Source organism: Apodemus sylvaticus, chromosome 15 (assembly GCF_947179515.1).
Source record: "Apodemus sylvaticus chromosome 15, mApoSyl1.1, whole genome shotgun sequence".
Taxonomy (NCBI): Eukaryota; Metazoa; Chordata; class Mammalia; order Rodentia; family Muridae; genus Apodemus; species Apodemus sylvaticus.
This window is the reverse complement of record NC_067486.1, coordinates 8,921,453-8,935,878: the sequence shown is the minus strand read 5'-3', so window position 1 is coordinate 8,935,878 and position 14,426 is coordinate 8,921,453. Positions and strand designations below refer to the sequence as shown.

The 14,426-nt window shown below is 39.5% G+C and overlaps 2 protein-coding genes across 2 annotated transcripts; both read left to right on the top strand.

Annotated features, from left to right (window-relative positions):
- The first annotated feature begins 907 nt into the window (after positions 1-907).
- LOC127665953 (keratin-associated protein 20-2-like) lies at positions 908-1,072 on the top strand. The gene has a single exon (XM_052158587.1). It carries the CDS (start codon positions 908-910, stop codon positions 1,070-1,072), a length of 165 nt encoding a protein of 54 aa, XP_052014547.1.
- Positions 1,073-13,392: 12,320 nt separating this feature from the next.
- On the top strand, positions 13,393-13,581 carry LOC127665940 (keratin-associated protein 20-2-like). Its single transcript, XM_052158572.1, has one exon. It carries the CDS (start codon positions 13,393-13,395, stop codon positions 13,579-13,581), a length of 189 nt encoding a protein of 62 aa, XP_052014532.1.
- The last annotated feature ends 845 nt before the right edge of the window (positions 13,582-14,426 follow it).

Genomic DNA, 14,426 nt, shown 5'->3' with positions numbered 1-14,426 from the left:
TCCTGTTAATAGATTGGTAGAATTACTAACACGAAAATGAGTGTGTTTGATGAAGCAAGGTATAGATTTAGTGCAATTTCTGTAAAAATTTGCAATTTTATTCTGAACAGAACTAGACCGCACAATCCTAATGATCATAAGAACACACAAGATGACTCTAAGAACAAAAAAAAAAACACTAAGTAGACAGTAAGATGCTAGATATATCACAGAATCTGATCTCAAAGAATACCACAGAATCAAAGTAATAAAACTGAAAAATAAGGCAAAGAGAGGCATACAAATGAAAAATTGAGGAATATATCGCAGGATGGAAAGTTCTACTCTGCTATAGATCAGTGTAATTTACATACCATAGTAAAATTATATGGAAAAAAATGTGCTTAGGTCATTAACTAACCAACAACATAATCAATTTGCAGATCATTTTTCATCATAAAAACTTTGTAAATACATATTTATTTTACAACAGCAAGACAAAGCAAGGAAAACAAAAAGATACTTTCAGTATAGTGCACTACAAAACAAACAGACATAAACAGGAGAGAGATGTCAATGATTTGTATTATGGCACAGGAAAGTTTCATGAGTATTAAATAAACTAAATATAGAATGAGGCATTGTCTTGAAACTAGATCCAGGTTTTCAAATTAAAGACTCATGATCTGACCTTGGGATCCTAACACATGAGCACAATTATCTCAGTTATGCAGTGTTGTTTGACCAGTAAACTATAGCACCTGATGTATTCTAAAGCACAGTAGAGACATGTGTGATGTCATGATGCCTGTGGCTTTTGTCACCAAACATCCAGGTGTATAAAAGGCCCTCGGGAGATGGTTATATCCAGACTCCAGAAACCTACTACTTAATCTTCCTCTCTACACTCCACTCCACTCCTGACACCATGTGTTACTACGGCAGCTACTATGGAGGCCTGGGCTATGGCTATGGAGGCCTGGGCTATGGCTATGGTAGCCTAGGCTGTGGTTATGGTGGCTTTGGTGGCTATGGCTATGGCTGCTGCCGTCCACTGTGCTGTAGAAGATACTGGTCCTATGGCTTCTACTGAGGAGATTATGCACATACCCAGCCTTTCTAACCAGAGGGGCTTTCAAGTGTTTCCATATCAGGAACTCACAAATGTCTTCACAAATTATAACTTTAGGACAAAGCGTCGTGTTTTATGTTATCTTCATCATACTCTGTAAGTGATATCAAGTTTGATTCTCAACCTTTATTAAAATAAACAAAAACTATGTAGCATCATATAATTAAATGAATAAAGTTTACAAAATAATTCCTGTAAGTTTTGTGATTTTTGTATCTGATTGGTTACTGGGATGGAGGTAGTTGTGGGAGTGCATAAGGGGAATAAAAAAGAGGAAAATATCTGAGGAAACAGACATGTGGAAGGGAGAGGATGGAAATAATGAAGAGGAAAGGAAGTTATAGAGACAAAGAAGCAATTCCTGACAGCATTTCAAATACAGATGGCCATTTTCTTGTATTTATAACTAGACTATTACAGAGATTGTAGCAACTTCGTAGGGTACCTATTTCTTTAGGATGCAGTGATTTACATCTAATTATATAAGAAGCAATATGACTTCTAGATCATCTGTCACTTCCCTGTATATTTGCAGTTATGCCACAAGCTAATTTTTTTCATAGCTACTCTAAGTTATATTCCCATCAACAATTAGGAAGGCTGCCCTTTTCTCTACATGCCCTGCAACATTCATTTTTCTCTCTAATTTTAAAGATCAAGCAGTTGTGAGAACTAATCTCACCGTGATGTTAATTTGCATCTCTGAGATATTATTATGTCCATTTTTCACCAACATCTATTTCTTTGAAGAATACCTATTATAAATTTCAATTCCTTTTAGTGTCCATTGATATTCCCTTAGCTTTTTCTTAGCTGAGTTTGTCCCCACACACTTCTGTATGAATTCCCTCCCGATACACTTTTTCCTTTATTTGTTTGGAACCCCATTTTGTGCAGTAGTTTTGTGTTCAGATCTTTCTTAGCTGAATTCCTGAAAAGTTTTCTATTCTCCATGTCTTTTTATGTATATTTGTGACATCATGTGTGTTTGTATGTATTGATGTGTGTGTGTGTGTGTGTGTGTGCACGCGCGCGCACAGGATCGTATGTAGAAGTGTATCCTTGTGGGAGAGTTTCTGTTTAGGGGCTTCAATCTTTCTCATTTGGTCTCCACCTTACATATTGAGGTAGAATCATGCAAGCTGGTATCTGGGATTATTTTTAATCTAGCCATACATCTAAGTCCACTTAATTTGGCAGATTTAAAGGTGGTCTGACACACTCAGATAGCCTTTAAGGAGTCTGCTGTGGATGTCATGATATTATTACATATACACTGGTCATTTGATTAGATTCTCCTTAATACCCCTCCACACCCCCTTCCCCTACCCCTTGTCTGCTTTCATGTCTCATGCATGACATTATTTTCTTGTTTACCCATTCCATTTATATCTTCTCTTCTCCTGGTGACTATGTTTCATGACCTATTCTGAAAACACACACAACACACTCACATATACACATGCACATGTATATATAAACACAAACATGATTTAACTGTTGATTCTATATACGACCTAATCCTTGAAGCATTTGCCTTTCTTTTTTTTTTTTTTTATGGCCTGTTATTGTCTGCATTTTGACCACCCGTGACTTTCTGTAAAGGTTTCTTTTTGTTGTTGTTGTTTTGTTTTTTTATTCGATATATTTATTTACATTTCAAATGATTCCCTTTTCTAGCCCCCCCCACTCCTCGAAAGTCCCGTAAGCCCCCTTCTCTTCCCCTGTCCTGCCACCCACCCCTTCCCACTTCCCCGTTCTGGTTTTGCCGAATACTGTTTCACTGAGTCTTTCCAGAACCAGGGGCCACTCCTCCTTTCTTCTTGTACCTCATTTGATGTGTGGATTATGTTTTGGGTATTCCAGTTTTCTAGGTTAATATCCACTTATTAGTGAGTGCATACCATGATTCACCTTTTGAGTCTGGGTTACCTCACTTAGTATGATATTCTCTAGCTCCATCCATTTGCCTAAGAATTTCATAAATTCATTGTTTCTAATGGCTGAATAGTACTCCATTGTGTAGATATACCACATTTTTTGCATCCACTCTTCTGTTGAGGGATACCTGGGTTCTTTCCAGCATCTGGCAATTACAAATAGGGCTGCTATGAACATAGTAGAACATGTATCCTTATTACATGGTGGGGAGTCTTCTGGGTATATGCCCAGGAGTGGTATAGAAGGATCTTCTGGAAGTGAGGTGCCCAGTTTTCGGAGGAACCGCCAGACTGATTTCCAGAGTGGTTGTACCAATTTGCAACCCCACCAGCAGTGGAGGAGTGTTCCTCTTTCTCCACACCCTCTCCAACACCTGCTGTCTCCTCAATTTTTAATCTTAGCCATTCTGACTGGTGTAAGATGAAATCTTAGGGTTGTTTTGATTTGCATTTCCCTAATGACTAATGAAGTTGAGCATTTTTTAAGATGCTTCTCCGCCATCCGAAGTTCTTCAGGTGAGAATTCTTTCTTTAACTCTGTACCCCATTTTTAATAGGGTTGTTTGGTTTTCTGGAGTCTAACTTCTTGAGTTCTTTATATATATTGGATATTAGCCCTCTATCTGATGTACGATGGTAAAGATCTTTTCCCAATTTGTTGGTTGCCGATTTGTCCTCTTGATGGTGTCCTTTGCCTTACAGAAACTTTGTAATTTTATGAGGTCCCATTTGTCAATTCTTGCTCTTAGAGCATACGCTATTGGTGTTCTGTTCAGAAACTTTCTCCCTGTACCAATGTCCTCAAGGGTCTTCCCCACTTTCTTTTCTATTAGCTTCAGAGTGTCTGGCTTTATGTGGAGGTCCTTGATCCATTTGGATTTGAGCTTAGTACAAGGAGACAAGGATGGATCAATTCGCATTCTTCTGCATGCTGACCTCCAGTTGAACCAGCACCATTTGTTAAAAAGGCTATCTTTTTTCCATTGGATGTTTTCAGCCTCTTTGTCGAGGATCAAGTGGCCATAGGTGTGTGGGTTCATTTCTGGATCTTCAATCCTGTTCCATTGATCGTCCTGCCTGTCACTGTACCAATACCATGCAGTTTTTAACACTATTACACTGTAGTATTGCTTGAGGTCAGGGATACTGATTCCCCCAGATTTTCTTTTGTTGCTGAGAATAGTTTTAGCTATCCTGGGTTTTTTGTTGTTCCAGATGAATTTGATAATTGCTCTTTCTAACTCTGTGAAGAATTGAGTTGGGATTTTGATGGGTATTGCATTGAATCTGTATAGTGCTTTAGGCAAAATGGCCATTTTAACTATATTGATTCTACCGATCCATGAGCATGGGAGGTTTTCCCATATTTTGAGGACTTCTTCCATTTCCTTCTTCAGAGTCTTGAAGTTCTTGTCATACAGATCTTTCACATGTTTGGTAAGAGTCACCCCAAGATACTTTATACTGTTTGTGGCTATTGTGAAGGGGGTGATTTCCCTAATTTCTTTATCAGCCTGCTTATCCTTTGAGAATAGGAAGGCCACTGATTTGCTTGAGTTGATTTTATAACCTGCCACTTTGCTGAAGTTGTTTATCAGCTGTAGGAGCTCTCTAGTAGAGTTCTTTAGGTCACTTAGGTAGACGATCATGTCGTCTGCAAATAATGATAGTTTGACTTCTTCCTTTCCAATTTGTATCCCTTTGACCTCCTTATGTTGTCGAATTGCCCGAGCTAGTACCTCAAGTACAATATTGAAAAGATAAGGAGAAAGGGGGCAGCCTTGTCTGGTCCCTGATTTCAGTGGGATTGCTTCAAGTTTCTCTCCATTTAGTTTGATGCTGGCTACCGGTTTGCTGTATATTGCTTTTACTATGTTTAGGTATGGGCCTTGAATTGCTGTTCTCTCCAAGACTTTAAGCATGAAAGGATGCTGAATTTTGTCAAATGCTTTTTCAGCATCCAATGAAATAACCATGTGGTTTTGTTCTTTGAGTTTGTTTATGTAGTGGATTGTATTGATGGATTTCCGTATATTGAACCAACCCTGCATTCCCGGGATAAAGCCTACTTGATCATGGTGGATGATCGTTTTGATGTGTTCTTGGATTCGGTTGGCAAGAATTTTATTGAGTATTTTTGCATCGATGTTCATAAGGGAAATTGGACTGAAGTTCTCTTTCTTTGTTGGATCTTTTTGTGGCTTTGGTATCAGCGTAATTGTGGCTTCGTAGAAGGAATTGGGTAGTGTTCCTTCTGTTTCTATTTTGTGGAATAGTTTGAAGAGTATTGGTGTTAACTCTTCTTTGAAGGTCTGGTAGAATTCTGCACTGAAGCCATCTGGTCCTGTGCTTTTTTTGGTTGGAAGACTTTCTATGACTCCTTCTATTTCTTTAGGCATTATGGGACTGTTTAGATGGTCTAGTTGGTCCTGATTTAATTTTGGTATTTGGTATCTATCAAGGAAATTGTCCATTTCCTCCAGATTCTCCAGTTGTGTTGAGTACAGGCTCTTGTAGTAGGATCTGATGATTTTTTGGATTTCCTCAGTTTCCGTTGTTATATCTCCCTTTTCATTTCTAAGTTTGTTAATTTGGATACTTTCTCTGTGCCCTTTGGTCAGTCTGGCTAAGGGTTTATCTATCTTGTTGATTTTCTCAAAGAACCAGCTCCTGGTTTTGTTGATTTTTTGTATGGTTCTCTTTGTTTCTACTTGATTGATTTCGGCCCTGAGTTTGATGATTTCCTGCCTTCTACTCCTCCTGGGCAAAATAGCTTCTTTTTGTTCTAGGGCTTTCAGGTGTGTCATTAAGCTGGTAATGTATGCTCTCTCCATTTTCTTTTTGGAGGCACTCAGGGCTATGAGTTTTCCTCTTAGCACTGCTTTCATTGTGTCCCATAGATTTGGGTATGTTGTGTTTTCATTTTCATTGTGTTCTAAAAAGTCTTTAATTTCTTTCTTTATTTCTTCCTTGACCAAGGTATCATTGAGTAGAGTATTGTTCAGTTTCCACGTGTATGTGGGTTTTCTGTTGTTTCTGTTGCTATTGAAGACCACGTTTGCTCCATAGTGATCAGATAGGAGGCATGGGATTAGTTCGATCTTCTTATATTTGTTGAGGTCTGTCTTGTGACCAATTATATGGTCGATTTTGGAGAAGGTACCATGAGGTGCTGAGAAAAAGGTATATTCTTTTGTTTTAGGACAGAATGTTCTATATATATCTGTTAAATCTAATTGGTCCAAAGCTTCAATTAGTTTCATTGTGTCCCTGTTTAGTTTCTGTTTTCCTGATCGGTCCATTGAGGAATGTGCAGTGTTGAAGTCACCCACAATTATTGTGTTAGGTGCAATGTGTGCTTTTAGTTTTAATAAAGTTTCTTTTACGAAAGAGAGTGCCCTTGCATTTGGGGCATAGATGTTCAGGATTGACAGTTCTTTTTGTATTTTTCCTTTGACCAGCAAGAAGTGTCGCTCAGGGTCTCTTTTGATGACTTTGGGTTGAAAGTCAATTTTATCTGATATTCAAATGGCTACTCCAGCTTGTTTCCTGAGACCATTTGCTTGTAAAATTGTCTTCCAGCCTTTTACTCTAAGGTAGTGTTTGTCTTTGACCCTGAGGTGTGTTTTCTGTAAGCAGCAAAATGTAGGGTCCTGTTTACGTATCCATTCAGTTAGTCTGTGTCTTTTTATTGGGGCATTAAGTCCATTGATGTTAAGAGATATTAAGGAATAGTGATTGTTACTTCCTATCATTTTTGACGTTATTTTTTAAATTTGAATGCTTAACTTCTTTTGGGTTTGATGAAGGTTACTATCTTGCTTTTTCCAGGCTGAAGTTTCCCTCCTTGTATTGGTGTTGTCCTCCTATTATCCTTTTTAGGGCTGGGTTTGTGGATAGATATTGGGTAAACTTGGTTTTGTCATGAAATATCTTAGTTTCTCCATCTATGGTGATTGAGAGTTTTGCTGGATATAGTAGTTTTGGTTGGCATTTGTGTTCTCTTAGAGTCTGCATGAGATCTGCCCAGGACCTTCTAGCCTTCATAGTCTCAGGTGAAAAGTCTGCTGTGATTCTGATAGGTCTTCCTTTATATGTTACTTGGCCTTTTTCTCTTACTGCCTTTAGTATTCTTTCTTTGTTTAGAACATTTGGTGTTTTGATTATTATGTGACGGGAAGTATTTCTGTTCTGGTCCAGTCTGTTTGGAGTTCTGTAGGCTTCTTGTATATTCATGGGCATCTCTCTCTTTAGGTTAGGGAAGTTTTCTTCCATAATTTTATTGAAGATATTTGCTGGCCCTTTAAGTTGTAAATCTTCACTCTCATCTATGCCTATAATCCTTAGGTTTGGTCTTCTCATTGTGTCCTGGATTTCCTGGATATTTTGGGTTACAAGCTTTTTGCATTTTGCATTTTCTTTAACTGTTGAGTCCATGGTTTCTATGGAATCTTCAGCATCTGAGATTCTTTCTTCTATCTCTTGTATTCTGTTGTTGATATTTGCATCTCTGCCCCCTGATTTCTTCCCAAGGCTTTCTACCTCCAAAGTTGTCTCCCTTTGAGTTTTCTTAGTTGTTTCTACTTCTGATTTTAGATCCTGGAGGTTTTGCTTAGCTCCTTCACTTGCTTGTTTGTGCTTTCCTGTAATTCTTTAAGAGATTTTTGTGTTTCCTCTTTAATGACCTCAGCCTGTTGACCAAATTTCTCCTGTATTTCTTTAAGAGATTTTTGTGTTTCATCTTTCATGACCTCAGCCTGTTGACCAAAGTTCTCCTGTATTTCTTTAAGTGTTTTTGCATTTCCTCCTTGTTGGCTTTTGTATTCTCCTGGATTTCTTTCAATGATTTTTGTGTTTCCCTTGCAAGGGCTTCTAACTTTTGATCCATTTTCTCCTGAATTTCTTTAAGTATGTCCTTCATGTGCTCCTGTACCAGCATCATGACCAGTGATTTTAAATCCAAATCTTGTTTTACTGGTGTGATGGGGTATCCAGGACATGTTGGTAGAGGAGAATTGGGTTCAGATGTTGCCATATTGCCTTGATTTCTGTTAGTGACGTTCCTGCGTTTGCCTTTTGCCATCTAGTTCTCACTGGTGTTAGTTTGTCTTGTCAGTGCTGGACTCACCAGTGCAAGCTGCCCCTTCCCAGTTGGCCTCTGGTGCACAGTTTACCTCCTGCACTGCTTGTAGACAGGGTGCTGCTGCCCAGGCTGTTCAGATCCCAAAGCAGGCACCCGAAGGCTCCTGCTGGATTCACTGGAGCACACTGACTTCTCCCAGCTGGCCGCCCAGAAGCCCAGCTAGCCTCTTGCAGGACTTGGAGATGTGGTGCTGCCGCCCAGGCTGATCTGGATCCGGAAGCGGAGAGAATAGAGCTGAGGGCTTCTGCCTGAGGCCTTGCCCCAGATTGTGTCTGTGGACCAGATGGAGCCCGTGTGCACCCTCAGGGAGTGCTGAAGGTGTATGCTGCTGTGACCTCCCCTGTGTTCCACTCACTCTGCTGGGTAGCCGATCCGCCAACCAGGCTGGCGCACACAAGGTTAGCCTGGCCGCCCAGTCCCTGAGTCCAGGCAAAAGCCTGGGAGGCCAAGGTCCGAGCAAAGTTCCCCTAGGGCTATGACTGTTAATTGGGTCCGCCAGGTGACTAGGATGGTGGGCGTGCGCGCCCGTGCTCCCTGAAAGCGCCGGGAGAGTCTGCTGTGCTAACAACCTCCTGGGCGAGTTGACTCACAGATGGCCCACCAAGCCGCCCAGTTCTTGGGGTCAGTCCTGTGCCTTTTGGGGCCTAGACCCCCGCTTTGTTAGCCTCAGGCTATGCCTGTTACAGGTCTGCCCGCCAGAGCTCTCTGTCGTCCTGCAGGCAAAATGGCGGCGCGCGCGCAGGCCTGGGCAAAAAACCTCCTGGCTGGGTTGGCACCCCATGGCCCCCCCGACCAGCCCAGGGCCTGGGTGCAGGCCAACGCCCGTTGGGCTCAGACCACCGCGGTGTTGGCCTCGGATTATGTTTGTGTACCTCAGTCTGTCTGATCCCTGGAGTCCGAAACCAAGATGGATGCTCCTTTCCTGACTGGTGGGAGGCCAAGTTCTGAAGTGGCTTCAGTGCAGGAAAGGCGCCGCACAACTGCAGCTGCTTGCCGCCCGGCTGGTCAGCGAAGGTCAGTGGTTGTGGGCGCAGGGCCTAACTGGACCCTGTGTCGCCTTGGTTCCACTGCTGATGGCCCTTCAGCCAGACCAGCCACTGCTGCACTGCCGCCGCCGCCGCCGCCACCGCCGGAAGTGCTCTGTCATTTGCCTTTCTTTAATTGTTTTCCTAAACTGTTTTAAATATAAAAATTCTGTATTCAGTAAAAATTAATTATAATGAATTTTAAATATATTCAACTCAATTCTCACCCTAACCATACATCTTAGTCAATGTTCTATTGTTGTGATCCATACCATGACCATATCACTTCCTAAAAAAGAAAGCATTTAATTGGGACTTGTGTGCAGTTTCAGAGGTGTAGACCTATTGCATTATTAGGGGGAGCATGATGGCACACAGGCTGACACAGTGATGGAAAAGTAGCTGAGAGTTCTAAATGTGGATCTGCAAGCAGCAGCAGAAGGGAGAATCTGGGTTTTGCATTGCCTATTGAAGCTTCAAAACCTATCCCCTGTGATGCACTTCCTCCAAATAGACTACACCTTCTATTCCTCACAATGCCAGACCCTACTGACCAAGTATTCAACTCCATGACCTCTGTGGCCATTATCATTAGAACTATAACATTCCACTTCCTTGCCTCCACAGGCTTATAGCAGAATCCTAATGTAAAATGCAATTAGTCAACTTCAAAAGTCCTCATAGTCTATGACAGTCTCAACACAGTTTAAAAGTCTGATTTTCAAAGTCACTTTTGAAACTCAAGGCCATCTCTTAACTATAAACCCTTTAAAAGAAAAATGAAAAAACAAATCATATATTTCCAACATACAATTGCACATTGTGTGCAGTTTCAATGTGTTTAGTTAGATAGCATTAGTCTTTTCTTTAATCATTTTATATCCTTAAGAACTGGACTTTTAATTCCAAAAGGAAAAAGAAAAGTAGGTATAGTGAGGAAATACTGCACCAAAAAAAGTCAAAAAACAGATGTGCAAATTCTGAACTCTGCTTCCCCATGTCTGAGGTCAAAGGCCTCTCCATCTTCTTTCAGGTTTGTTATCTAAAATGTACTTCCTTCTCTTGGATTGTTTCTATACCCAGTCTTGAGCTCTTCTTGGTAAGAATTCCACATCTCCAGTTTTTCCAACATTGTGTTGTCTCCTTTCTTAACCGTCTTCACAGCTTCCCACAATGGATTTAATATGACTCCAAGGAGTGACACCTCTCATACATGCCAGGCCTTAAAACGTTCTTTAGCTGAAAAGAAAAATTTCAAAACCCTTTCTTATATCCTTGACTCTAAAGCCAGAGCTACATAGGCAAAGCTGCCAAACTGTGCCTCTTGCTGTTTTTGGAACATGGCCACCTCATTCAATTATATTTTATCAGCTTTCTATTTCCAATTATTATCCTTCACTGCTTGAGAATATCTCTAATTACTTCTCAGAAGCTGGAAGCTTATTTTAGGGGCATCTTTCCCTGTAGTTACCACTCCCTATTCTCTTTAGCATTAGTCTTTTCTTTAATCATTTTATATCCTTAAGCACTGGAGTTAGCTCCATCATACTTCCTCGTGTTCCCTTTCTCCTCAAACTCTATATTTTGTATTTTTCTTGGTTAGTTTGCTCTTTTGAAGATAAATGTGCACAAAGGTCAAGAATAATAATCATGTGACAACAATTACTAGGCTATCTTGAAATCTCTTCTGCCCACACCATTAATCCAAGAGACTGAAATTTAGCCTCAGGCAAATTTTCAGACTAAGGCACAAAGCAGCCACATTCTTTGCCAAAATATCACAAAAATATTCTCTAGGCCATTTACTAATATCTTTCTCTGAAATCCCTTGAGCTAGGCTGCCATAAACTGCATTGATCTGCAACATTATCTTCCATGTTCCTACTAAGAGGGCCTATTAAGCTACTCTTAAAGCATTCACCTGCTTTGCTAATCCAAAATTCACATTCTGTGAACAGAGTGGTTAGGCCTGTCACATCAACACCCCAATACTGATATCCAACATTTTGTTGGAATTGGGGGATTCTATTACCAAGGAATGACCAGCAAGAACAGTGGCAACAGTGTAGTGAATCTTGCCTAAGCATAGAAGAAAAGCAGTGTGTGTGCTGCAGGTATTGAGTGATAGAAAACATCCAGATACTTACAGGAACATAGAAGTTTGAATGTAGATTCCAGACATTGTGTGTTATTTATGATTGATAGATTTGTTTTGCTTTTATCTTATTGTGACTGTGCCCTGGTTCTTCCCTCTTTAAGTAAAAATGTATTTCCTGTTTTGAAAATCTGAAATTTTCAAAAGCCCACAGTTGACAGATTTTGAACTTTACAAAGAGATTCTGGATTTTTTTAAAGGATCTTTTATTTCAGAGGGAATAAATGAACTTTAAATTTGTCTGAATCTATAAAAGCGTTGAGACTTTTAAAGTTATTTGTGTTTTGTTTGTGTGCAAGATCCTGGGAATGAATGAGAAAGGACAGTTTGTGACTTACAGAAGTTTGTTTGGGTGTCAGGTTAACAAGGGATCAATTGTAATGAAGAGTTTATATAAACTTGTCACAAACTAAATCCATACCATAGGCATGAGCCATATTAGCACAGTTAAGAAAATGACTCCATAAAATGGGGAAGTAGGCAGCTGTAGTAAATTTTATTAATTAGATATTGATGAGGCAGGGCCAGGTCCATTCGAGGTAGTGCCAACTCTGGACTTGTGGTCCTGAGTGCTTTCAATCAATCAGGTTGAGCGATCCATGTTGAGCAAGCATTAGGCAGCACCTATCATGACCTGTGCAGCCACGCTAGATTTCTCCCCTATCTGAATTATTTATCAGACTTCCTTCCATGATGAATAGTAATGTGGAAGTGTAAACCAAATAAACCCTTTCCTTCTCAATTTGCTTTTGTTCTGCTTTTTCAGCATAGCAAGAGGACGCTAAGACACCATCTCTCTTCCCAACCAATTTTGAGATTATATTTTGTTGTCTAATTTCCCTCAGTCCAATTTGTTGCACAGCTTTCCTGATAATTGAAGCATGATCTAGTATATGGTAGCCCTACCAAAGGTGACATTTTTAAGAATAAAAACTGTTCTTTAAGCAGGAATAAAATGCTAAACACACTTTAGCTACCAGTGGTCCACCTTCTTAAGTTTGCCCCATTTTGCTTAACAAAATTATCAGTATATCCATTTTCTCTGGAGAAAATAATTTAATGAAGAATCTAAGGTATGGGATGACACATCCTGTTCCTGGATTGGTAGAATTACTAAAAGGAAAAATAGTATGTTTGATAAACCAATGTACAGATTTCATGCAATCTCGATGAAAATTCAAATTGTGTTATAAACACAATTAGTGCAATCCTAATGACTGTATGAAGGCAAAAGATGACTCGAAGAGTGAGTAGAATACTGAGCATAAAGGAAGATGCTAGATCTACCACAGAATCTTATCTCAAATTATTCCAAGAATCATAGTAATAAAAACTAAATAATGGCACAAAAACAGGAATACAAGTAAGACAATGAAGAAGAAATCAGAAGATGAATAGATTTACTTTGCTCATGGATCAGTAGAATTAACATAGTAAAATATATGAAAAAAATGTCTGAACTGTATAAATTTAGAATAGATCTAAAATATGCTTATGCATATATTATCATCAAGTAACCAATAACATAACCAATGATGAGATCATTCCTCATCATAAATGCTTAGGAAATACTTATTTTACAATACAAGCAAAGCAGCAAAGACAAAAAGATGCTTTTGGTATGGATTACTACAAAACAAACAGACATAAATAGGAGAGAGAGATTTCAGTGATTTACATTGTGGTACAGGAGAGATTCATGAGTATTAAATGAACTAAATATAGAATGAGGCATTGTCTTGAAACCAGATCCAGATTTTTCACGTTAAAGCCTCATGATCTGACCTTGGGATATTAACATATGAACACAATTATCTCAGTTATGCCGCGTTGTTTGGGTAGTAAACTATGGCACCTAATATTTTTGAAGCACAGCAGAGATATGTGTGATGTCATAATTCCTGTGGGTTTTACCACCAAACATCCAGGTGTATAAAAGGCGATTGACAGATGGTGAAATCCAGACTCCAGAAACATAGTGCTTCTCTTCGTCTGAACACTCCACTCCTTTAAAAAAAATGTGTTACTATGGAGGATACTATGGAGGCCTGGGCTATGGCTACAGTGGCATAGGTTGTGGCTATGGCTGTGGCTGTGGCTGTGGCTGTGGCTGTGGCTGCGGCTATGGCTGTGGCTTTGGTAGCTATGGTTATGGCTGCTGCCGACCACTGTGCTGTAGAAGGTACTGGTCCTGTGGCTTCTACTGAGGACATTATGCAGATGCCCAGCCTTTCTAACTAGAAGGGCTTCCAAGTGTTTTCACACCAGGAACTCAAAATGTCTTCAAAAATTCTAACTTTAGGACAAAATATCTAAAATGTAATTGAAATGCAATATGGTCATCTAATTCCTCATCTGAATTTTGGCTATGATTGTGTTTTATGTTATCTTTATCATACTCTGTAAAATGATTTTTAGTTTGACTGTCAACTTTTGTAAAAAAAAAAAAGTGTAGTATCAGCTAGATGATTAAACTGTACAAAAAAATTTCTGTCTGTTCTGTGCTTTTGTATCTCCTTATAAGGAGAGGGTTCTGGGAAAGTAGAAGGGAAGTGAAGGAAATGGATTTGCAGGAGGAGGAGAAAATGAGAGAAATAAAGAAGAAAAGAGAAAGTTACATAAGCTGCAGAGGTTTCAGCTACAGATGTTTATCTACAAATGGACATTTGGTTGTTTATAAAAACAACTATTATTAGCAATGTGACAATAAGCATGGTAGTGTGCCTATTTCTTTAAGATCCAGTAATTTTCTTCTAATTTTATAAGAAGCTCTATGACTTCTAGATCACCTGTCCCTTCCCTACGTATTTGCAAACATCCCACATGCTCTCTTCTGGCAAGGCTGCACCAAGTTATATTCCCATTAACAATGAAGAAGGGTGAGTTTTTTTTCTACATGCTTAGTAACATTCATCTTTCTTATTTCTAATATTACTTATCTGACAGTTGTGGTCTGAAATATCACCTCTTTTGTTTGCATCTTTGAGATATTAGTGGCAGAAAGAATCATTCTGTCCATGTGTCCATCTGGCTCTTTGAAAAACACTTGTTC